This window comes from Rhinopithecus roxellana, chromosome 17 (assembly GCF_007565055.1).
Source record: "Rhinopithecus roxellana isolate Shanxi Qingling chromosome 17, ASM756505v1, whole genome shotgun sequence".
Taxonomy (NCBI): Eukaryota; Metazoa; Chordata; class Mammalia; order Primates; family Cercopithecidae; genus Rhinopithecus; species Rhinopithecus roxellana.
The window spans coordinates 23180506-23203172 of NC_044565.1; the positions used below are offsets into that span (position 1 = coordinate 23180506).

General features: G+C 41.5%; 1 protein-coding gene across 2 annotated transcripts; it reads left to right on the forward strand.

The window, feature by feature from the left end:
- Positions 1–11408: 11408 nt before the first annotated feature.
- Positions 11409–22085, forward strand: SNRNP27 (small nuclear ribonucleoprotein U4/U6.U5 subunit 27). Of its 2 annotated transcripts, XR_748449.2 has the most exons (7): positions 11409–11491; positions 12576–12696; positions 13762–13874; positions 14702–14781; positions 20048–20112; positions 21114–21285; positions 21372–22085. XR_748449.2 is itself a non-coding variant. In XM_010367617.2 (6 exons), exons 1-6 carry the CDS (start codon positions 11458–11460, stop codon positions 21166–21168), a joined length of 468 nt encoding a protein of 155 aa, XP_010365919.1. In that variant the 5' UTR covers positions 11409–11457; the 3' UTR covers positions 21169–22085. The 2 variants fall into 2 exon arrangements, 1 of the variants encoding a protein (XP_010365919.1); XM_010367617.2 differs by having other exon boundaries at positions 21114–22085.
- Positions 22086–22667: the final 582 nt, after the last annotated feature.

Here is a 22667-nt window from a genome sequence, read left to right on the forward strand (position 1 = left end):
AACTAGTGGTCAGACTGTATCTAATTATGGAGCAGAATTACTCAACAGCATGCATTCATTTGTAAAGTATAAAAGGCTGGGCATGGTGGCTCATGCCTGTAATCTCAGCCCTTTGGGGGGCCAAGGCAGGAGGATCTCTTCAGGCCAGGAGTTTGAGACCAGGCTGGGCAGCATAGCAAGACCCCATCTCTACAAATAATATGTTTTTAAAAAATAGCTGAAGCCAGATGCAGTGGCTCACGCCTGTAATCCCAACATTTTGGAAGGCTGAGGAGGGTGGATCACCTGAGGTCAGGAGTTCGAGACCAGCCTGGACAACATGGTGAAACCCCATCTCTACTAAAAATACAAAAATTAACTGGGCATGGTGGTGCGTGCCTCTCATCCCAGCTACTCGGGAAGCTGAGGCAGGAGAATCGCTTGAACCCAGGAGGCAGAGTTTGCAGTGAGCCAAGATCACGCCACTGCACTCCAGCTTGGGTGACAGAGTGAGACTCCATCTCAAAAAAGTAAATACATGAACATAAAAGTAATAAAAATTAGCTGGGTGTAGTCTTCGCTATTCAGTAGGCTGAGGCAGGAGGACTGCTGGAGCCGAGTTCAAGGCTGCAGTGAGCTATCATTGTACCCACTATACTCCAGCATGGGCAACAGAGTAAGACCTTGTCTCTTAAAAATAAACTAGAATACTTTTGTAATGACTGGTAATTTTATATGAGCTAGGACTGGCAAAGGTTAAAAAAAAATCTAACTTCCTGGCTCAAAATAAAATTTCCTGGGTCAACAACGACTTTGCTGTTCAATCCTGTAGGTTAGAAGTGCATTCCCTTTAACTAACATTTAAAATTGACCATTTTGCTCTCCTTAAAAAGGAGTCTTCTCTTAAACTTCTCTGACATCACACTATTTCTATTTCTCTGGCCACTCCTTGGTCTAATTTTGTTTTCTTCCTCTGGCTGTCTCCAGGCTCTTTTCTCTCCTGAGCCTGCACCAAGTGATTTCATGTACTCTCATGGCTTCAAATGACCATCTGTATTTTGATAATTCCTTTTCCTATAGTTCCAGCCTAGATCTCTCTTCCAAGTTCCAGATACACATCTAGTTGACATCTCTTGAGTGTTCAAAATAGCACCTAAAGTTAGCGTGTCCAGATCTGCATGCACCTGCTTTCCCCGGAATTTGTCTTGTATGCCTCATGTCAGCAAATGACACTACTCAATTGTGCAAGCCAGAAACCTAGATGTCATTCTCGAATCTTCCAACTCCCTCATGCTCTGCATCCAGAAATCACAAAGTTCTTGTGATCTTACCAACTGTATCTCAAATGCAGCCACTTCTCACCTTGCCCACTGCCACCATTCTAGTACAGACCATGATAATTTCCAACCTGGATTATTGCACCAACCTCCTGTATTTTCCCCTTCTAATTGAGTCTCCACATTACCCAAAGAGTTATCTGCATAAACTCAAATCTCTGTCTATTCTCCTATCCTTAAAATTCTTTGAAGGTCCCCCGTTTGCCCTCAAGATAACTCTGTACAATAGCTAACGAGTCTGTTTCAGCCTTGTCTTCACATCTCCACACTCTGCCCCCAAGGTGGCTGTCATACTTTTCTTTAGTTCTCTAAAGAGCCCATCCTGTCCCTCGCTTCCTGCCCTTGCACATGCAGTCTCCTCAGCCTGGACAATCTCTTCCACCTTTCCCCACCACAGATGTCACCCCATTTCACCCGGCTAGTTTCTGCTCATACTTTAGGTCTTGTTTGGACGTTGTTTTCTCCTGGAAACTTTTCTTGACAACCCTCCCATGGTATGTGCCCTCCTAGTACTCTGTTCTTTCCCCATTAATGCACTTTCACACTGTTTACTTGTTTGTATCCCCCACTGGACTGCAAGCTACTCACGACTTGTGTCTTTTGCATTGTTAAATCCTCTGATACATGTGGTGTGCCATAAATGTGTGAATAATGACAAAATGTAGTAACATGCCTTTTTTATTTTCTGATGTTTTGACATCTGGGTTCTTACTAAGACTTATCTTCCTAGGACTAATTCCTAGAGATTGCAAAAGACTCCCATTGGAGCATGCCTTACATAAACACCCCAGCCAATCCAAAGCCCATATCCCCAACTACCTCCTTTAACAAACTCTCATAAGCCAAGCCAATATTCCCATCCCCTAATCACCCCAGGGCCAGCCTCTCACCTGAGAACCTGCTGAAGTTATTCAAACTAGCCAGTCTTAGAAGTTGCTTACCCTGCCTCACCCATTCCTTCCCATGACAACCACAGTAAAGTCTCACCCATGCTTTCCCCTCATTCCCTTCACCTCCTGGTCAACCCTAGTGCTTCCCTGTGTGGAATGCCATGCCTCCTGCTTCTAGGAAACTGACTGTAATGTTTTACTCAGTTAAAAACATCTTCCTTCTTGACATTCACGTCTGTGTCTCTGTGTCTTACCATATGCTATGGTTTGAGTGTGTCCCTCAAAAGTTCATAAAATGAAAATTGAATTCCCATTTTAACCGTGTTGAGAGGCAGGACATTGGAGAGGTGATTAGGTCACAAGGGCTCCACATTCATGAATGAATTAATGCCATTACTGTGAGAGGGGGTTTCTGCTGAAAATGTTGAGTTTGCCCCCTCCCCGCTTGCTCTCTGTCACACGTGCTTCCTCACCACACGATGCCTTCCACCATGGGATGACCCTCACCAGTTGCTGGCAGCATGCTCTTAGACTTCCCAGTCTGCAGAACCACGAGCCAAATAAACTCCTCTTCTTTGTAAATTATCCAGTCTGTGGTATTCTGATATAGCAGTAGAAACAGACTAAGACACCATATCTGATTAAAACATTCCAGATTTTTAAAACACACATTTACTAAGTGCTATGTGCTATTATTCTTCACAACAGTCTAACGTATTAAACTTTATTATTCCCACTTTAGAGAAGAAAAAACTGAAAGCTTAAAGCTTAAGAATATTGTCGGCCAGGCGCGGTGGCTCAAGCCTGTAATCCCAGCACTTTGGGAGGCCGAGGCGGGAGGATCACGAGGTCAGGAAATCGAGACCATCCTGGCTAACACGGTGAAACCCCGTCTCTACTAAAAAGTACAAAAAACTAGCCGGGCGAGGTGGCGGGCGCCTGTAGTCCCAGCTACTCGGGAGGCTGCGGCAGGAGAATGGCGTGAACCCGGGAGGCGGAGCTTGCAGTGAGCTGAGATCTGGCCACTGCACTCCAGCTTGGGTGACAGAGCGAGACTCCGTCTCAAAAAAAAAAAAAAAAAAAAAAGAATATTGTCCAAGGTGGTAAAGCTGTGCTGTGGAGCAGTGGAGCTGAAAGTAAACTCAAACCCCAGAGCTGTTTTCCTTTAAAAAAAAAAAAAAAAAAAAAAATTTGCATATGTTTAAAGTGTACATGTTTTGATATACATAGTAAAAAGATTAGGACATGCAGGCAACTTAATATATCCATCACCTACCACTGTTACCTCTTGTTTTGTGTGGTAAAAGCACCTAAAATCTCCACTCTGCAAAACTTCAGTATACAATATTAATAACTATAGCTCTGTGGCACATTGGACCTCTAGACTTATTCATCCTACATAACTGCAAGTTTCTACCCTTTGAACTACATCTCCCCATTTCCTCCTCCTCTCTGCCCTTGGTAACTACCATTCTACGATGTGTGTGTGACTCTTTTTCGATCCCATATATAAATGAGATCATGCAATATTTTTCTGTGTCTGGCTTTTTTCACTTAGCATAATGTCCTCCAGTTTAATTCAGGTTTTTGCAAATGGCATATTTCCTCTTTAAGTCCAAATAGCATTCCATTTTATATATAGCACAACTGATCCATTCATCCATCAATGGACACTTACGCTGTTTCCATATCTTGACTCTTGTGAATAATGCTGCAATTGATGTGGGAGCCCAGACACCTCTGTGGTGCTGATTTTATTTCCTTTGGGTATATACCCAACAGCGGGATTCTCTGGGTCATGTTGGTTCAATATAAATCAATTTGAAAATCAATTCATGTAATTTACCATTTTAACAAACTAAAGAAAAATCACATGATCATATTAATAGATGCAGAAAAAGCATTCGACCAAATATAACACTAAAGGGTTTAGTGAATCTTGGCCTAAACCTTACACATTATACAAAAATCAAAATATCATTTAAATATAAAATGTAAAATTATAAAACCTTTAGAAGATTACGTAGGAGAAAGTCTTTGGACAGTCTTAGTCCATTCAGGCTGCTAGAACAGAATCCCATAGACTGATGGCTTTACAAACAACAGAATTGTATTTCTTACCGTTCTGAAGGCTGGGAAGTTCAAGATTAAGGCATTAGCAGGTTCTTCATCTGGTGAGGGCCTACTTCCTGGTTCATAGAACAGAATAGTGCCTTCTTGGTGTGTCCTTACATGGTGGAAGAAGAAAGGGAACTCTCTGGAGTCTCTCTTGTAAGGGCCCTAATCCCATTCATGAGGACCCCACACTCATGACCTATTCACCTCCCAAAGGCCCCACCTCCTAACACTATCACACCAAAAATTAGGTTTCAACATATGAATTTTGGGGGAAACAAACATTTAACCTACAGCAGGATTGTGGGCCTTGGTGACAACTCAGGTATGACATTAAGAGCATAATCTGTAAAAAAGAAAATAAGTGGGCTTAATCAAAATTTAAAACCTTCCTCTGTAAGAGATCCTGTTAAGTGGATGAAAAGATAAACTAGAGATTGGAAGAAAATATTTGTAAATCGTATGTCTGACAAAGGACTCATATCGAGAATATATAAAGAACTCTGAAAACTCAACAATTGGCCAGGCATGGTGGCTCACACCTGCAATCCCAGCACTTTGGGAGGCTGAGGTGGGAGGATTGCTTGAGTCCAGGAGTTTGAGACCAAACTTGGCAACGTAGGGAGACTCCATCCTTAACAAAAAAAAAAAAAAATTTTTTTTAATTAGCCAGGTGCGGTGGCATGCACCTGTAATCCCAGCTACCTGGGAGGCTGAGGTAGGAAGATCACTTGAGCCTAGAAGGTCGAGGCTGCAGTAAGCTGTGTTCACACCACTTGGGCGACCCCGTATCAAAAAACAAAACAAAACAAAAAAAAACCCTCAACAGTTAAAACCAATAATCCAAACAGAAAATGGACAAAAGACATGAAGAGACATTTCACCAAAAAGTATATATGGATGGTAAATAAGAACATGGAAATATATTGAGATAGCCATTAGGGAAATACAAGTTAAGACTGCGATGAGATATCACTATCTACCTATTAGAATACCTAAAAAATAGTGACAACACCAAATGCTAGTGAGGATGTGTAGAAACTGGATTTCTCATACATTGCTGGTAGGCAAGTAAAATGGCATAACCATTTTGGAAAACAGATTGGCAGTTTCTTTAAAAAAAAAAAAAAAACAACTAAACGAGCACTTACCATAAAGCCCAGCAATCACACTCCTGGGCATTTATCGGTAGAAAACCCTGTATACAAATAGTCATAACAGCTTTATCTGTAATAGCTAAAAGCCAGAAATAAGCAAAATGTCCTACAATTGGTGAATGGTTAAACTGTGGTACATTCATACTATGGAATACTACACCACGAAAAGGAACAGATAATTGATACAACAACTTGGATGATCTCAAGGCATTGTAATGAAAACAGTCCATTTTAAAAGGTCATGTATCAGCCAGGCACGGTGGCTCATGCCTGTAATCTCAGCACTTTGGGAAGCTGAGGCAGGTGGATCACTGGAGGCCAGGAGTTTGAGACCAGTTTGGCCAACATGGCGAAACCTTGCCTCTACTAAAAATACGAAAATTAGCTAGGTGTGATGGCACATGCATGTGAACCCAGCTACTTGGGAGGCTGAGGCAGGAGAATCGCTTGAACCTGGGCGACAGAGCAGGACTCTGTCTCAAAAAAAAAAAAAAAAAAAAAAAAAAAGGTCATGTATCACATGATTCCATGTATATAACATTCTCAAAATGGAAAGCTACAGAGGTAAAAAAAAGCTTAGTGGTTGCCACAGGCCTGGGGTGGTGAAGGAGAGGTGGATGAATGTGACTACAAAGAGAGAGATCTGCTCACCTTTTCAGTCATCACTTCTTTTGTTGTGTTGAGTTGCCATTGCCTTATTTGCCTTCCAAATTTTCTGGTTTGGAAATTCCTCAGCTTCTGGTCTGCTGATGGCATCTTCCCTAATGTCCCATGCTGGTATGGATTTCGGGAGTAGGAAAGATGAATGTAATTCTTTGTAATTTGTCTTAACCTACTCTCCCCAAAAACAATTTTCGGCAAGTTCACCAATGGCCTCTATAAAGCTAAATCCAGTGGACAGTTTTCAGTTCTTGTTTTAAAGCAGAAGTCCCCAGCCTTTTTGGCACCAGGGACCAGTTTTGTGGGAGACAGTGTTTCCACAGGACAGGGCAGGGGATGGTTTTGGGATGAAACTGTCAACCTCAGATCATCAGGTATTAGTTAGATTCTTATAAGGAGCATGCAACCTAGATCCCTCCCATGTGCAATTCACAGTAGGGTTCACGCTCCTATGAGAAGCTAGTGCCTCGCTGATCTGACAGGAGGCAGAGCTCGGGGAGTAATGCTGGCTCACCAGCTGCTCACCTTCTGCTGTGTGGCCCTGTTCCTAACAGGCCACAGACCCATAATGGTCCATGACCTGGAAACTGGGGACCCCTGTTTTAAAGGATTCCCTGCTGCATTTGACATAGCTGATGGTATTAGTTTCCTGAGGCCACTGCAACCAATTACCACAGACCTGATGACTTCAAACAACAGAAGTTTATTCTCTTACCATTCTAGAGGCCAGAAATCCAAAACCAGTTTTACCGGGCCAAACCCTACTACAAAGTGTAGTAGGGGTGTGCTCCCTTCAGAGTTTGTAGAGAAGAATCTGCCAGCATTCCTTGGCTTGTGGCTGCACCACCCAATCTCTGCCTCTGTGGTTACATTGCCTCCTTCTCTCATGTATGTATCAAACATTCCTCTGCCTGTGCCTTATAAGGACATTAGTGATGGCATTTAGGGTCTATCTGGATAATCCAGGATAATCTCCCTGTCTCAATATTCTTAATCACATCTGTAAACATTTTCCCATAGAAGGTAATATTCACAGGTTCCAGAGGAAAGAACCAGGTATCTTTGGGTGGCCATTATTCAGCTTGCTACACTGACCGTTCTCATTCTTTCTCAAAACTCCACCCCTCTGAATTCTGGCACATTGTTCTGTACTCTTGTTTTGCTACCTGACAAGTGCATCTTGGCTTCCTTTGTGGGCCCTTCCTTTTCTGTTTAATCCCACATGGGGGCCATCCTTTGCTCACCTAGCACACTTTTCTCATTGGGACAATTTCATGGACTTCTGTGATTCATCACTCCCCCATCTGTATCTTTTTTTTTTTTCCCCCATCTGTATCTTTTTTTTTTTTTTTTCCTTGACACAGAGTCTCGCTCTGTCGCCCAGGCTGGAGTGCAGTGGTATGATCTTGGCTCACTGGCGCAAGCTCCGCCTCCGGAGTTCACACCATTCTCCTGCCTCAGCCTCCCAAGTAGCTGGGACTACAGGCTCCCACCATAACGCCCGGCTGATTTTTTGTATTATCAGTAGAGACAGGCTTTCACCGTGTTAGCCAGGATGGTCTCGATCTCCTGACCTCGTGATATGCCCACCTCGGCCTCCCAAAGTGCTAGGATTACAGGCATGAGCCACCACACCCATCCCCCCCATCTCTATCTTTAGCCCTGATTGCTCCCCGTAATTATCAGACTCAGTCTGTAGCTGGTCAGATGCTTACCAAAAATATATCTATCTGGATGTTCCTCAAGTCCCTCACACTTAATAATCTTCTAAAATGAAATTCATGTTCTCCCTCTCACCAAAAGCAGAAGTGTAACTAGGTTCTCACACTGTGGAGCAAACATGTACAAAAGGAATTCCCCTGAATGGATATGGGGGGATCTAGGGGCAGGGAAGGGCCCATACTAATCACTGACAGAGGGCCTCTCACATAAAAAAGCGATGTCCCTTTTACTGCCTTCTCCACCATCTCCCACATGGACTCACCATTGTGTCTCAGTTAAGTAGTAAACTGACAAATTGTGATTTTCTCACTTTAGTAGGCATCACTATGAGATACACACTTTTTGCTAGGCCCAGTGCAAAATGGAAATGCAGAACCTCTTGTTCAAAGATTAGCAGGAATTTCAAGAGTAGCAAAAGCTGAGTATTAAGCCCTTCTATGCCCAGGACCCTGTATGACTACACAGGTCACATGCCTATAAAGTTGGCCCTGCCTGGAAGTCATTTCTTCTCTCTCTTCCCAATGCCTGGATCTAACCAGTCTCCAAGACCTGCCATGCTATTCCTCAAATGTCTCCTGATTCTGTTCTTTCTCATTCTCTTCCATCATTGCCTTAGTGCAACCCCTCATTCCCTCCACTTGTTCTTTCTGGGTCAGGTCTTTAGATCCAGATGAATCATCTAAAAATGTAAATCTAGTCAGGTCACTCCCCAGCCTGAAATGCTCCAGTGGCCTCTCGTAACCATGAGGATAAAGTCCCAGGTACTTAGTAAGGTCCACCATGGTGAACTCAAAGTGACGATAATATCAAACCTCTTTTAGTGCTTGTGTATGTCATAGTGTGACACATCTCTGTGCCTTTCCTATTGCTGCTACTCCCACTCTTTACCTGGACAATGTATTCTTTTGAGTCTCACAGCTCAACTAATTGTGCGTGTGTGAATGTGTGTACATAAACATTTTTATAACAGTGCCTGGAATATAATTAGCACAGTACGTATTAGCTATTATTATTATTCCAAGAAACCCTCTTAGACAAATTGGGCTGAAAAGACTTCTTTCATGTCACCATAGCACACTGTGTATATTTTATCTTACCACATTATAGTGAAGATGTGTCTCCTCTGTCTGCCTCCACAGCTACAGTGCAAGCTCCTTGAGGCAGGGACCATGTCTTACTCATCCTTTCATCCTAGTGCCAAAGTGGTATAGTGTCCTGTGCATCTTATGCATTCAAAAATTCTTTGTGTATTCAACTGATCCCCAGCATACCTTCCAATCATTTTTAGTCCTAGAGGGGTTTCTTAAAAAGCATTTTCATCAGATGAGACCCCAACCCTGAGGGGACAAGGAGAAAGAGAAGGAGTGTTTTCAGCCACCACCTGAGGCCACCATGTTCTTCCTCTCTTACACATCTAGTACATACCCCCTTAGGTTTCCCATAAACCCTGTCTTCCCTGTGGACAATTTCTTCAATCATTAGTGGTGTGTTTCTTCTCTCTCTCTCTCTCTCTCTCTTTATTTTATTTTATTTTATTTTATTTTTTTGAGACGGAGTCCCACTGTGTCACCCAGGCTGGAGTGCAGTGGTGTAATCTCAGCTCACTGCAACCTCAGCCTCCCAGGTTCAAGCAATTCTCCAGCCTCAGCCGCTCAAGTAGCTGGGATTACAGGCATGTACCACCACGTCCAGCTATCATTAGTGGTGTGTTTCTCCAATGATGTCCCTAAATCTTCTTCCCTGGGGCCTGCGCCTCCCTTGAACCTCCCCATTCTACACCTAGTGCATGCTTTGCCAGGGTAATTCCAAAAGAGTCTGGGGGTCGGGGCTGGTGGTAGAAATCCTACATGTCATGGCTTGATCTTTCCTGGAAGTCTAGGTTGGAACAGGTATTAAAGAGGCCACTCTGAATGTATAAATCTAACTAAAAATGTATGTGATTGGTGGGCATTTTTTCCAACCTAATAAAGTCCCTTTCCATCTCCCAGCTCTTTGTATTTTAAAAGCCAGGTCACTAGATTTGATAATTCTGGAGAGAACTGACTGAAAAGAGTTGGTTTGATTAGAAATAGAGGTTCAACACTTTTACACTGTTGGTGGGAATGTAAATTAGTTCAACCATTGTGGAAGACAATGTGGTGAATCCTCAAAGACCGAAAACCAGAAATACCATTTGACCCAGCAATCCCATTACTGGGTACATACCCAGAGGAATATAAATCATTTTATTACAAAGATACATGCACGCATATGTTCATTACAGTACTATTCACAATAGCAAAGACATAGAAACCACCCAAATGCCCATCAATGATAGACTGGATTAAAAAAATGTGGTGCATATACACCATAGAATACTATATAGCCATAAAAAGGAACGAGTTAATGTCCTTTGCAGGGACATGGATGGAACTGGAAGCCATTATCTTCAGCAAATTAACACAGAAACAGAAAACCAAATACTGCGTATTCTCCCTTATAAGTAGGAGCTGAACAATGAGAACACATGGGCACAGGGAGGGGAACAACACACACTGGGGCCTGTAGGGGGAGGAGCTGGGGGGAAGGAGAGCATTGGGAAGAATAGCTTAATAGATGCAGGGCTTAATGGGTTGATAGGCGTAGCAAACCACCATGGCACACGTTTACCTATGTAACAAAACTGCACATCCTGTAAATGTACCCTGGAACAAAATAAATAAAATAAAATAAATAAAATAAAGAGGTCTGAGTCTTTCCTGTAAGCTTATTTATGCTCTATCACAGACGGTTCAGCCTTGGGGCAAGATAGTCTTTCTCCTAATTTTTGTAGTTTTGAACATTCTAAAGTTTTTGTTGTTGCTGTTGCTTTCCCTGAGGACAGAGGCAACTTCGGGGAAGTACTCTGTGGGGTAGGATGGAATTTGGGGCCTTTAGTATTCCTTCCAAGAGCCCGTAGGAGGTTTTGGGTGCCTTCTCAATGCTGGCATGAGAAAATATAAAGCAGATGGACGAGGGCCGGGCGTAGTGGCTCACGCCTGTAATCCCAGCACTTTAGGAGGCCAAGGCGGGCGAATCACGAGGTCAGGAGATCGAGACCGTCCTGGCTAAGAAGGTGAAACCCCGTCTCTACTAAAAATACAAAAAAATTAGCCGGGCGTGGTAGCGGGCGCCTATAGTCCCAGCTACTCGGGGGGCTGAGGCAGGAGAATGGCGTGAACCCGGGAGGCGGAGCTTGCAGTGAGAGGAGATCGCGCCACTGCACTCCAGCCTGGGCGACAGAGAAAGACGGTGAACTTTAGTATATTCACTGCTTATAAATGTTATGTGGAAAAACATAAGCTGTTTGCTATGTTTACAATTGGTTTGCTGTATTTTGTGCATGTGGACAAAAATGGGGGAAAAAAATGAAAGATGTGTTAGGATAATGAGTATACGGCTGAATTTTCCAGGAATTTCTATAGTAATACCAAATCGCATGTTTTAATGCCCACCGTAAACAAAAGAAGACCGGAACCCTCGCGACTCATTTTGACGTTTTCTGGTCGGCGGTAAAAGCTCGGTTCCCGGCCCTCCCGGAAGTTGTTGCACAGTTGTTTCCGGGAAGCGGGACTCCAAATGGGTCGCAGTCGTAGCCGCTCCCCACGGAGGGGTGAGTCCTGTAGCATTTCGGAGGATGTGGGGCTCTGTTGGAGGCCCGTCCCTTTTGTTTTATTTTGTTTTGTTTTTGGTAGCCGGGTAGCAGAGAGGCGGGCTCTTTTCCCCAGGAGGAGAGCGAGGGGTGGATAAAGGAACGTAGACCTGGGCCCTGCCCTCTTCAGCCCACCCTCTCCGGTTTGAAGGCAGTGTCTCTGAATTCGTTTCATTAAGTCTTTGTCACCTTCATACAATAACCTTTATTACACTGTGGCCTGTGGGTTTAGAATTAGGCCTCAGTTCCTTTGCTGAATTTCTGGGCGACGGTGGGCAAGTCACTACTCAGCCTTTCTGAATCGAATTCCCAGAATTAGTCATTGAGGGTACTATTGCCAGCTTTTAAAAACTGATGTGATCATTAATGTCACATCCCATAAGATACAGTATGTGATTCTGCCTAGTTCTTAAATACTTAATAAATGTTAGATTCCTGCCCAAGTCATGACAGGGAAATCGATGTTAAGAATTTTGAGTCCTGGGAGCTCACTTCGTAATGTTTTCTGGCTCCTGGCCCCATAAATGAGGCAGCGCGATGTAAAGAAAGCTGGACTTCCATCAGGAGATCTAACTTAGACCCTCGGTTCTGCCCCTGATTCGTTTGTTTGTTTGTTTGTTTGTTTATCAATTTATTTACTTTTAATGAGACAGAGTCTCGTTCTGTCGCCCGCCCAGGCTGGAGTGCAGTGGCCGATCTCAGCTCACTGCAACCTCCACCTGCCGGGGTCAAGCGATTCTTCTGCCTCAGCCTTCCTAGTAGCTGGGATTACCCGTCCATGCCACTACGCCTGGCTAATTTTTGTATTTTTATTAGAGACGGGGTTTCGCCGCATTGGCCAGGCTGGTCTTGAACTCCTGACCTTGTGATCCGCCCGCCTGGGCTTCACAAAGTGCTGGGATTAAAGGCGTGAGCCACCGCGCCCGGCCTCTTTTTACCTTTTTAATGTGACTGGTAATGGTATGCATTATTTTTCTACTGGACGGCGCAGCTCTAGATATTTGAGGTAATTTTCAGTTCTGCAATTTGTGTGCGATTCCATTAGAACGTAGGCGTTCCCGGTCCACATCCCGGGAGAGAGAACGCAGGCGCCGAGAAAGGTCCAGGTCTCGGGAGAGAGATCGGAGAAGGAGCCGTTCGCGATCCCCGCACCGAAGACGCTCCCGGTAAGGGTAGAAAATAAACCAAGAGCTTTATTTACCGAAAGTCCCTAAGAAACTGGTCGCTGCTCTTAACTTTGTTTTGATCGCTTATAAGGGGATTTACAGTTTCCTGAAATGGAGGAAACTTAATCCAACCTTATTCTAAAGCTAACATTCAGCTTGGTTAAATGGGATTAACAGTACTCTACATCGCAAAATTGTCTTGAGGAGTAAATAAGAAATAATGCATGCAAACCCCAGAGCATGGTGCTTGGCAAGAAGAAGAAGTAAGTATTTTGCATTTTTGTTTCTTTCTTTTTTTTTTTTTTTTTTGAGATGGAGTCTCACTCTGTCACCCATGCTGGAGTGCAGCGGCGCAATGTGGCTCACTGCAACCTCTGCCTCCCCTGGTTCAAGCGATTCTCCTGCCTCAGCCTCCCGAGTAGTGGGGACTACAGGCATGTGCCACCACACCCGGCTATTTATTTATTTATTTTTTTGTATTTTTAGTAGAGACGGGGTTTCAACGTGTTAGCCGGAATGGTCTTAATCTCCTGACCTCGTGATCCACCCACCTCGGCCTCCCAGAGTGCTGGGATTACAGATGTGAGCCACTGCACCTAGCCTTTTGTTTCTTTTTTATTAACTTTTGGTGATAATGATTTATTCAAGTATGTGATCAAGAATGGATGATCTTGGAAGAACTTCAGAAATGGGTTCTGAGTCTTTTTTTGTTTTTGTTTTTGTTTTTTTGAGAGAGAGAGAGAGAGCGTCTCCCTGTGTTGCCCAGGCTGGTCTTAAATTCCTAGGCTCAAGCCATCCTCCTGCCTCAGCTTTCCAAAGTGCTGGATTTACATTTTTCTGCCTTCCAGAAAGCTTTCTAGCTCTAACTGTACTGAAGGCAACTGATGATTAAGCAGTAAACTACATTTAAAATTTTTTTTGTTAACAAGGCCTTGGCAGAACCTTTTTCCTCACTTTGCCATAGGGAATGACTGGTGGTTCTGTGGAGCTCGGCTCCTGTATATCTGTGCTGACTGATACAAAGTTGATATGTCTGTTTCTAACATCTTTACTTGTAAATGTTAGATCTCCAAGACGACATAGATCCACATCTCCTTCCCCTTCTCGACTGAAAGAAAGAAGAGATGAGGAAAAGAAAGAAACAAAAGAAACAAAGAGCAAAGAACGGCAGATTACTGGTAATGTTATTAGATAAATAACTGTAGTAAAAGTACAGTGATGATCAAATTATAAAAGTTTCATTTTGAACATTTAAATGTTAAGCCTTTTATAATGTTCATTGCATATGGTTTTGAGTTTTTTGTTTTTTTTTTTTGAGATAGAGTTTCATTCTTGTCACTCAGACTAGAGTACAATGGCACGATCTTGGCTCACTGCAACTGCCACCTCCTGGGTTCAAGCAATTCTCGTGCCTCAGCCTCCCAGAGTAGTTGGGATTACAGGCACCCACCGCTATCTATGCCAGCTAATTTTTGTACTTTTAGTAGAAACGAGTTCTCACCATTTTGGCCAGGCTGGTCTCAAACTCCTGACCTCAGATGATCCTCCCACCTGGGCCTGCCAAAGTGCTAGGATTATAGGCATGAACCATCGTGCCCAGCGTGAGATTTCGTTTTAATTACACCCTAGCAAGTTGCTGGTTATCTGTGGTGCTCCTGATATAGAAGGGTAGTTACAAACATGAGAATATTCTATTTTGGAAGTATCTTCAGAACTAGATAGTGTCATGCCTGATATTAAAGGTAGTCCTTAATATGAAACCCAGATTTTTTTTAAAAAGGTAATCCTGTCTAAAGGCTTCAAGGAGAGGACTTTTTCTTTGTGCCATAAGTTACATTCTGTCCAAATGTAAGAGGAATTTTTTCATTAGACGCATCTTCAGCTAATTGTTTTGTGTATTTTCTGCTAGTGAGGTGGAATGATAATTAATCTGTTACCACCTCTCTTTTTGTTTTTGTATATATATGAAATGATAGAGAGGTCACAAAATTATTCATTTTTGCAGAGGAAGACTTAGAGGGCAAAACAGAGGAAGAAATAGAAATGATGAAGTTAATGGGCTTTGCCTCCTTTGACTCCACAAAAGTAAGTAAAACGTGCAACATTCTCATTTGAATTAATCTGTTATGACTGTCCTGTCTTTCCATGTTCTTTTCCATTTATACAAATGTGTTTGATTATAAGACAATAACTATCTGTTTGAAGGACTTTGAGAATACAGAGGAGGAAATAGTGAACTGCCATTGGAATTCGGGGAGTGGTTGCCAGGGACGATGTTTGAGTTAGATCTTAAAGGGCAAGTAGAAGTGATCAGACAAAAAGAGGAAGATGATTATTTCAGGTAGAGGGAAGAGCTCATGAAAATGCCATGTAGCTGTAAAGGAGCACAGTGTATTGTGGGAATTTCAAATTCTGCCAAGGATAAAGGGGTGCTGATGGGCTAGTGACTTAGACTAGAAATAGAGGTAGGAGGCAAATCACAGAGGGCTTTTGATGCCCTTAGTCATGGTAAGGAATTCAGAGTTGATTCTTTAGGTGTTGAGGAGAGGAAGTAGTGATTTTTAAATAAGGGAGTGGCATGATTATATGTGTGTTTTAGAACAATAACTCTGGGGGCAGCATGGAGGACAGATGGGAGGTGGGTTAGATTGGAGGCAGGGAGAACTGCTGATTTGTGCAAGTGAAAGATGATGAAGGCCTGAACTGAGTTGAGAACGATTCAGGAGCTGGGGGAATTGGGAGTGAGTAGTTAGTAATGCCTCTCAGGTGTCAGGCTGGGCCCCTGAGTGATACAGTTAACCCGGAACAGAGTTTCTGGAAGGGGAACTGCTGGGAAATGGAAGAAGAAAATCCAGCTGCCAGATAGAGATGACATTGGGCAGCTGCATACATGTCTCACAGCTTAGAAGTAGGGTGGATAGGGGAGTGAATGCTGTCTAGCCTTCATAATAGCAGAGAGATGAGGGAAGAGGAGAAAGAGGGAGGGATTAGGTAGAGGAGGGAGAGCATAGAGAGAGAGATGGGGGAAGAGAGAGAGAGGTATAGAGAGAGGAAAGAGGAGAGGAGATGGAGAGAGGGAGGGTGTGTGGAAAGAAAAACAATATATTTTTCAAAATCTCTTTTCTAGAATTTTAAGTCTTTCTATTTAGTTTTGCAAATGGAAATAGAGATGTCTGAGAAAAAATTGTCAAAAATAATCCACTTTCCCAAGTCTTGTGTTCCATGGAGTTGCTAATGGAGTGGGGTAATCGCAGTTGCTGTAAGACTTTCTTTCTAACTAATGTGACTGTGTAGGGCTCACATGTTTTAAAATGACAGTGTGTAACTTAGGAGTACTGAGGCATGACTGTTTTGAGGTGAGAAATTAAGAACAAGCTCTCGTTCTTGCAATGGTTATGTGAACTCTGTTTTGGAATTTAATGAAGTTTATTTATCAGCTTTTTTTCCCTTGAATGCCCTAAATCCTTATTTGTTTTTCCAAAGAGTATTTTATAATTGAAAATTTATTAATATATATGTTGGGTGAATAAAAATACATTAAAAGTAAAGCAACTATAGTTTTATTGTCTTTAGAAGAATGGGGAGGGAACTTTTTCCCTAAAGAAAATGGAATTATTTTCTTTGTTTTTTGGTTTTCCTGTTGTTTGATGTCAGATTTGAAGTTCCTGAAAGTCAGATCTAAGGGTGGTGCCACCCATCACTTAAATGTAGTCAGTGTTGAGGATGTTTGCTTATAAAGGAAAAATTAGGTGAAAAGTCATAGATCTCATAAAAATTATGGAGTACCGCCACACTAATTGATGTCAGTTTTTAAAATGACATCTACAAGGATGTTAATTTAGCTTATATGCAGTTGGCTTCATGGCTATCAGTTATAAAGTCAGCTCATTTGTGTTTTTAAGTAATGTGTATCTTGTGATGTTTCATCATTGATCTATTGTGGGACCTCTTCATATGGCAGTGTAGTCACCCATTTTCCTTTCTATTTGGTTGTATTTTCATTTTTTTATTTTTATTTTATTTTATTTTTTTATTTTATTTTATTTTATTTTTTGAGACAGAGTGTCACTCTGTCATCCAGGCTGGAGTGCAGCGGGCGCCATCTCAGCTCACTGCTACCTCCACCTCCCAGGTTCAACCAATTCCCCTGCCTCGGCCTCCCAAGTTTCTGGGATTACAGGTGCCTGCCACCATGCCTGGCTAATTTTCGTATTTTCAGTAGAGATGGGATTTCGCCATGTTGGCCAGGCTGGTCTCGAACTCCTGGCCTCAAGGGATCCACCTGCCTTGGCCTCCCAAAGTGCTAGGATTACAGGAATGAGCCACTGCGCCCAGCCTCATTTTTTAGTTTTTTAGACAGGTTCTTGTTTTGTCACCCATACTGGAGATCATGGCTCACTGCAGCATGACCTCCTGGGCTGAAGCAATTTCCCCGCCTTAGCCTCTGGAGTAGCTGAGAGTATAGGCACATGCTGCCACGCCAGGATAATTTTTTTAATTTTTTCAGAGGTAGAGTCTTGCTGTGCTGCCTAGGTTGGTCTTGAACTCATGACCTCAAGAAATCCTCCTGCCTCAGTCCATTTTTTTTTTTTTATTACTTTTGAAGAGACGGAGTCTTCCTATGTTGCCCAGGCTATTCTCAAACTCCTTGGCTCAAGAAATCCTCTTGCCTCAGCCTTCCAAGTAGCTGGGACTATAGCCTCACAACAATGTGCTTGGCTTTTCCCTTTCATTTTATTAGATTGGTGCAAATGTAATTACAGTTTTTGCCATTGAAAATGATAGCCAAAACTGCAATTATTTCAATAACATTCTTCTAGGAAGTTTCAAAGTTTGGTTTTGTTTATTAATGGATAATTTTCTATGCCAGCATGTAAATAAATGAGGATAGAGCTAATAATATGCAACTCTGCAAATAGTTGCCAGAAATCAGTTAACCTTTAGGAATCGAACTTGGTAAAAAGGTTATCACCATTTACTTTTTTGTGCCCAAGACCAGTTTCTCAGTCATGCTTACTTCCTATTATTGGGAGTTCAAAATCATATACCTCAAGTAATTTGTTGAGGACTCACCCTCCACCCCCCAAAAAATACATGAAAATAGGTATAGAAAAGTAAGACCAAATACATTTATTTTAGCCCCATTTCAATTATATATAAATCTGTGTATGCCTTTTGGCCAGTGGGTCAGAATCGGTTTTTGCCCTGACACCAATATCTAATTAAGTACACTACACAGATAGGCTACTCTTGCATAGGTAGTAATGGGAGAGGGAGGCGGTGGGGGTCACTTGTGTGTGTCATGACATTAACTAATGATACTCATCTAAGTCATTTTCTGAATACCTGGGAGTGCAGTTACCTAGGATGTAAGAATGCAAAGGTGACTCTCAGACATATCCCTCCATCAAGAAGCTTGCAGTCTCATAGGGAAAATAACTTTATGATGTACGTCATGGTTTTATAGGGCAAAAAATAGAAGGTACTGGGCTGGGTGTGGTAGCTCATGCCTGTAATCCCAGCACTTTGGGAGGTGGCGGGGTGGGATCACGAGGTCAAGAGATCAAGACCACCCTGGCCAACATGGTGAAACCCCATCTCTACTTAAAATACAAAAATTAGCTGGGCGTGGTGGCGCATGCCTTTAGTCCCAGCTACTCGGTAGGCTGAGCAGGAGAATCGCTTGAACCCCGGGAGGCGGAGTTTGCAGTGAGCCGAGATCACACCACTGCACTCCAGCCTGGTGACAAAGCAAGTCTCCATCTCAAAAAAAAAAAAAAAAAAAGAAAGAAAAAGAAAAGAAAATAGAGGGTACTGTGAGGAAAGCACAGTTAACGTTTTTCTGCAGTTAGAGAAGATGGCACTTCCTAGCAACTGGAATGCTTGAATTGGGCCTTGAACAATAGATAATAACCAGATAGTTCAAGTTAGAGGTGGGGAAGGCAATTCAGGCATGAGGAACAACATCGGGGAAAGTGGGTATGTTGAGTTGACTTGGCTGGATTAGAAGACCTGAACGAGAATTTGTGAAAAAGAGAATGGGTGCTACATTCAGAAAGGTCAAGACAGAGTGACACATAACCTAGCATTTGTGTCTGTTATTCTGTTCTGATTCTTGATTTAAAGATCAAAATTGGGCTGGGCACAATGGCTCATGCCTGGGATTCCAGTACTTTGGGAGGCCAATGCAGGAGAATTGCTTGAGACCAAGAGTTCAAGACCAGCCTGGGCAACATAGTAAGAGCCCATCTCTACAGGAAAAAAAAATTCAAAATTAGCCCAGATTGGTGGCATGTGCCTGTAGTCCCAGCTACTCGGGAGCTGAGCAGGAAGATCACTTGAGCCCAGAAGTTTGAGGCTGCAGTGAGCTATGATCACGCCACTGCACTCCAACCTGGCGACAGCGAGACCCTCTGTCTAAAAAATAATAATTTTTAAAATGAACAAAAAATTGCAAGGGCAACCATTCCAGCCATGATATGAGAATATTATTAGCTAACGTTGTAAGTTAAATTTTGTGTGAATGTCAGTTTTTCTGGAGATTATGCCTTTTATCTGGTTTCAAAGTATTCTTTGACCAGAAAAGATTAGATTCTGCTACCCTACTTTCTCAGCATGCCTTGCACATAGTACATACACTGTGAATGTTTGTTGGTTTGAATATTAATTGCTTATGTACAATTGTAAAAGTGTGAGCAGAGAGTTGTACCGCTTGGGAGTTCATAGGATCTGGAAATTATCTCTCCCTCATTGGACTCTCCTCCTCCTCCTCCTTCTTCCTCCTTCCTCCTTCCTCCTTCCTTCCTTTATTCTCCTTCCTTCTCCTCCTCCTTCCTCTTCCGCTGCTGCTGCTGCTCTTGCTGCTGCTGCTTCTGCTTCTGTTTCTGCTGCTGCTTCTTGTGCTGCTGCTGCTCTTGGCTTCTGCTGCTGCTGCTGCTGCTTCTGCTGCTGCTGCTCTTGCTTCTGCTTCTGCTGCTGCTGCTGCTGTTTCTGCTTCTTCCACTGCTGCTGCCGCTTCTTCTGCTACTTTTCCTTCTCTTCCTCCTCCCCCTCCTCCCCCCTTCTCCCCCACTTCCTTCTTCCTTCCTCCTTCTTTCTTCTTCTTTTTTTTTTTTTTTTTTTGAGACTGGATCATGCTCAGTTGCCCAGGCTGGAGTGCATTGGATTGGTGTGATCATGGCTCCTTGCAGTCCCAAACTCCTGGATTCAAGCAATCCTCCCACCTTAGCCTGCCCCCAAGTAGCTGGGAGTACAGGTACATGCCACTGCCACCACACCTGCTTTCATGTATCCTGATTTAATGTATCCTCCCTGGTTTTTTGTTTGTTGTTTGTTTATTGTTTTTCTTCAGGGTAAGAAGGTGGATGGCTCTGTAAATGCCTATGCCATAAATGTCTCTCAGAAGAGGAAGTACCGGTATGCATGGCCCCCATTATTATGTTTGAACTAATAAATCAGTTTTGTACTTAGAACTTTATTATGGGATAATCATATTTGTAGGAAATGTAGCAGTTTTCCATACAGTTCCTTGTTTGAATGAAATATTATCTTCATTGCTTATATTCTGGCGTGTTAAAATTGTTTTCCCATTTACATGTGAGCTAATAGCTATTAGAGAGAGAGGGTAGTTGGCTTAAATATTTTAGGACTGTAGATAGTAATTTCCTCAGAAAAGCATAATTTCAAGTCTATGGGCTTTGATTTCATTGTAATTTAGGTATAAAATAGATCCCTCCTGAACTAGATTGATTATGTAATGATTTCAACTGTAAATATATTCTTCTGTTACGTATAGGGATATTTTATTTGTACCACAGTTTTGGAACAAACCAATCCATACATGAATTCTTAATGAAAAAGTCAAGATATTTTCAAATATTGCCTTTCTCTCTAACTTTATTACTGATAAAAGATTAATAGTCCAGTTAATTTAGATTATGAATCATGTGATTGAAAATGCTATAAGCTAAGGTACTAGAATCATTTTGGACAATCTTTTGTAAAATTACCTTCCAATAAGGTCTTATGGGGGGAATCATTACAGTGTGCAATTGAATTGGCTCAACGGGTGCCTGTTTGGAACTCTTCTCTATTTCTAAATTACATGTTTCTTATTACCTAACATAAATAAGGATTTTCAATTGATTTTTTTTAAGTCCGTAGAATCTTCTCAAATAATTTCAAAATTAAACTTCCATACCACTATTTGGAGTTAAAAGAAATCTGAAAGTCTTTGGTTTATTTTGAAAGTAAAATAATCTCTAAATATACATTAAATTACTTTGAATAGTTTCTACCCTTGACTTTGCTATTATAAAGATGGTTTATAGGTTTAATCTCTGAAGCATGTTATTTTTTTTTTTAAGAGGAGTATAGGATTAAAAAAATAAACAATGAATTTTCTCTTCTCATCACAGGCAGTACATGAATCGAAAAGGTGGATTCAACAGACCTTTGGATTTCATTGCATGAGAATTGAAATGTTGAAGAATGATTTTTTTCCCCCTCATCTTGGTCAGAGAGTGGATTTTGTATTTTGTATTTAACTTGCATTCAAAAAACAGGATCTCAGTTCTCCCTTCTTGTAAAGTAAGAAAATCTTATTTATGATGTATGCAGTTAACTTATCTTGCCTCAACAGAAGAAAGGTTAAATATTACATTTTTTTCTTTTAGGAAATATCATTTGTGGCAGGCGTCAGCCCCATTTTATTTGTCCTTATTCCTGTGGAAGCAGTATATGTTTTCTTCTTGAATGCTCATTAGGACTTCTTAAAAAACATGAAAGTAATTTGGAAGTAAGTTTATCCAATAAAGCAGTATTTCTACCCTTTTAGATTTGATAAATATTTTTTATTACTAAAGAATCTCCCTAGACATTTTCTTTTTTTTTTCATGCATAGATTTAAGTATATTGATTATTAGTAGTTTAAAAATAGGAAGAATGAAAAAGCGTAACTAGATTTTTCTATCTTCTATAGTCCCCCCCAAAAAAATGCCATTTAGGGTTCTCTTCCCAAGTATAAAAAGCGTTACATGCCAAAAAAAAAGATCTGAGAGAAACCAAAAAGTAAAAGAAAAGCAGAAAATCACCTGTTATCTACTCCCAGAAAAAATCAATTTCAACATTTTGGTATATGTCTTTCCAGACTTCTTTGGATTGATCCCATCTATGAGATCAGAATATGTATGCAGTTCTTTCTTTAACCCTTTTTTCTCCCATGTACTGTGAACGTTTAAAAAGTATTTTTAAATATTCTTTGGAAATTTAGCTTTTAGTAGCTACTTGGTTGTATCATAATTTATTAACTAATGTTTTATTGGTAAACATTGGCTTGCCTCCCATGACTTGCCATTATAATTAAAACTGTGACTACTCTATCTCCATTACATACATATTTTTGTATGTTTCATTATTTCCTCAGGCTCCATACTTAGACGTGGCATTGCTGAGTGAGATTAAAAGGGCTATGTATACATATTTTAAGATGTTTGATATCTCTGGCTAGAAGGTAACAACCAACTCTATCCAGTAAAGTATGAGCATTCTTGTTTCAGACACATGTACAAATATTAAGTGTAAAATTTGTTTTAAAGTTTCCTACCTGATGGGTAAAATAATGGTACTATTTGGTTTTGTGTTTTTGTTTCGTTTCTAGGGAGGATGAATATTTTTTAAATGTATTAGCCATATTTCTTTTGTGACATGCTAATTTTAAATCTTGGATCTATTAATATTTGTCTTTTGTCAAGCTTTTCTTTTTTTCATTTGAAGAACACTCTTTTTATATTGAAGATAATAACCATCACCCATTCTGTTGTAGACTTTGCTGGTAGTTGAGGCTGGCTGGCTAGATTTTAACTTATTTTTCTGAGTAAGTACTACAAACGTGGAACAATTCAGATGATACAAAGGATATCTAGTGATGCATTAATTGTATATCCTTTCAGAGATATTCCACATATACACAA

Coding starts and splice junctions, on each gene's coding strand:
- SNRNP27 (XM_010367617.2), top strand. CDS start 11,458: ATGGGTCGCAGTCGTAGCCGCTCCCCACGGAGGG. Junction 11,492..12,575: donor TAGCCGCTCCCCACGGAGGG/GTGAGTCCTGTA, acceptor CGATTCCATTAG/AACGTAGGCGTTCCCGGTCC. Junction 12,697..13,761: donor CCGCACCGAAGACGCTCCCG/GTAAGGGTAGAA, acceptor TGTAAATGTTAG/ATCTCCAAGACGACATAGAT.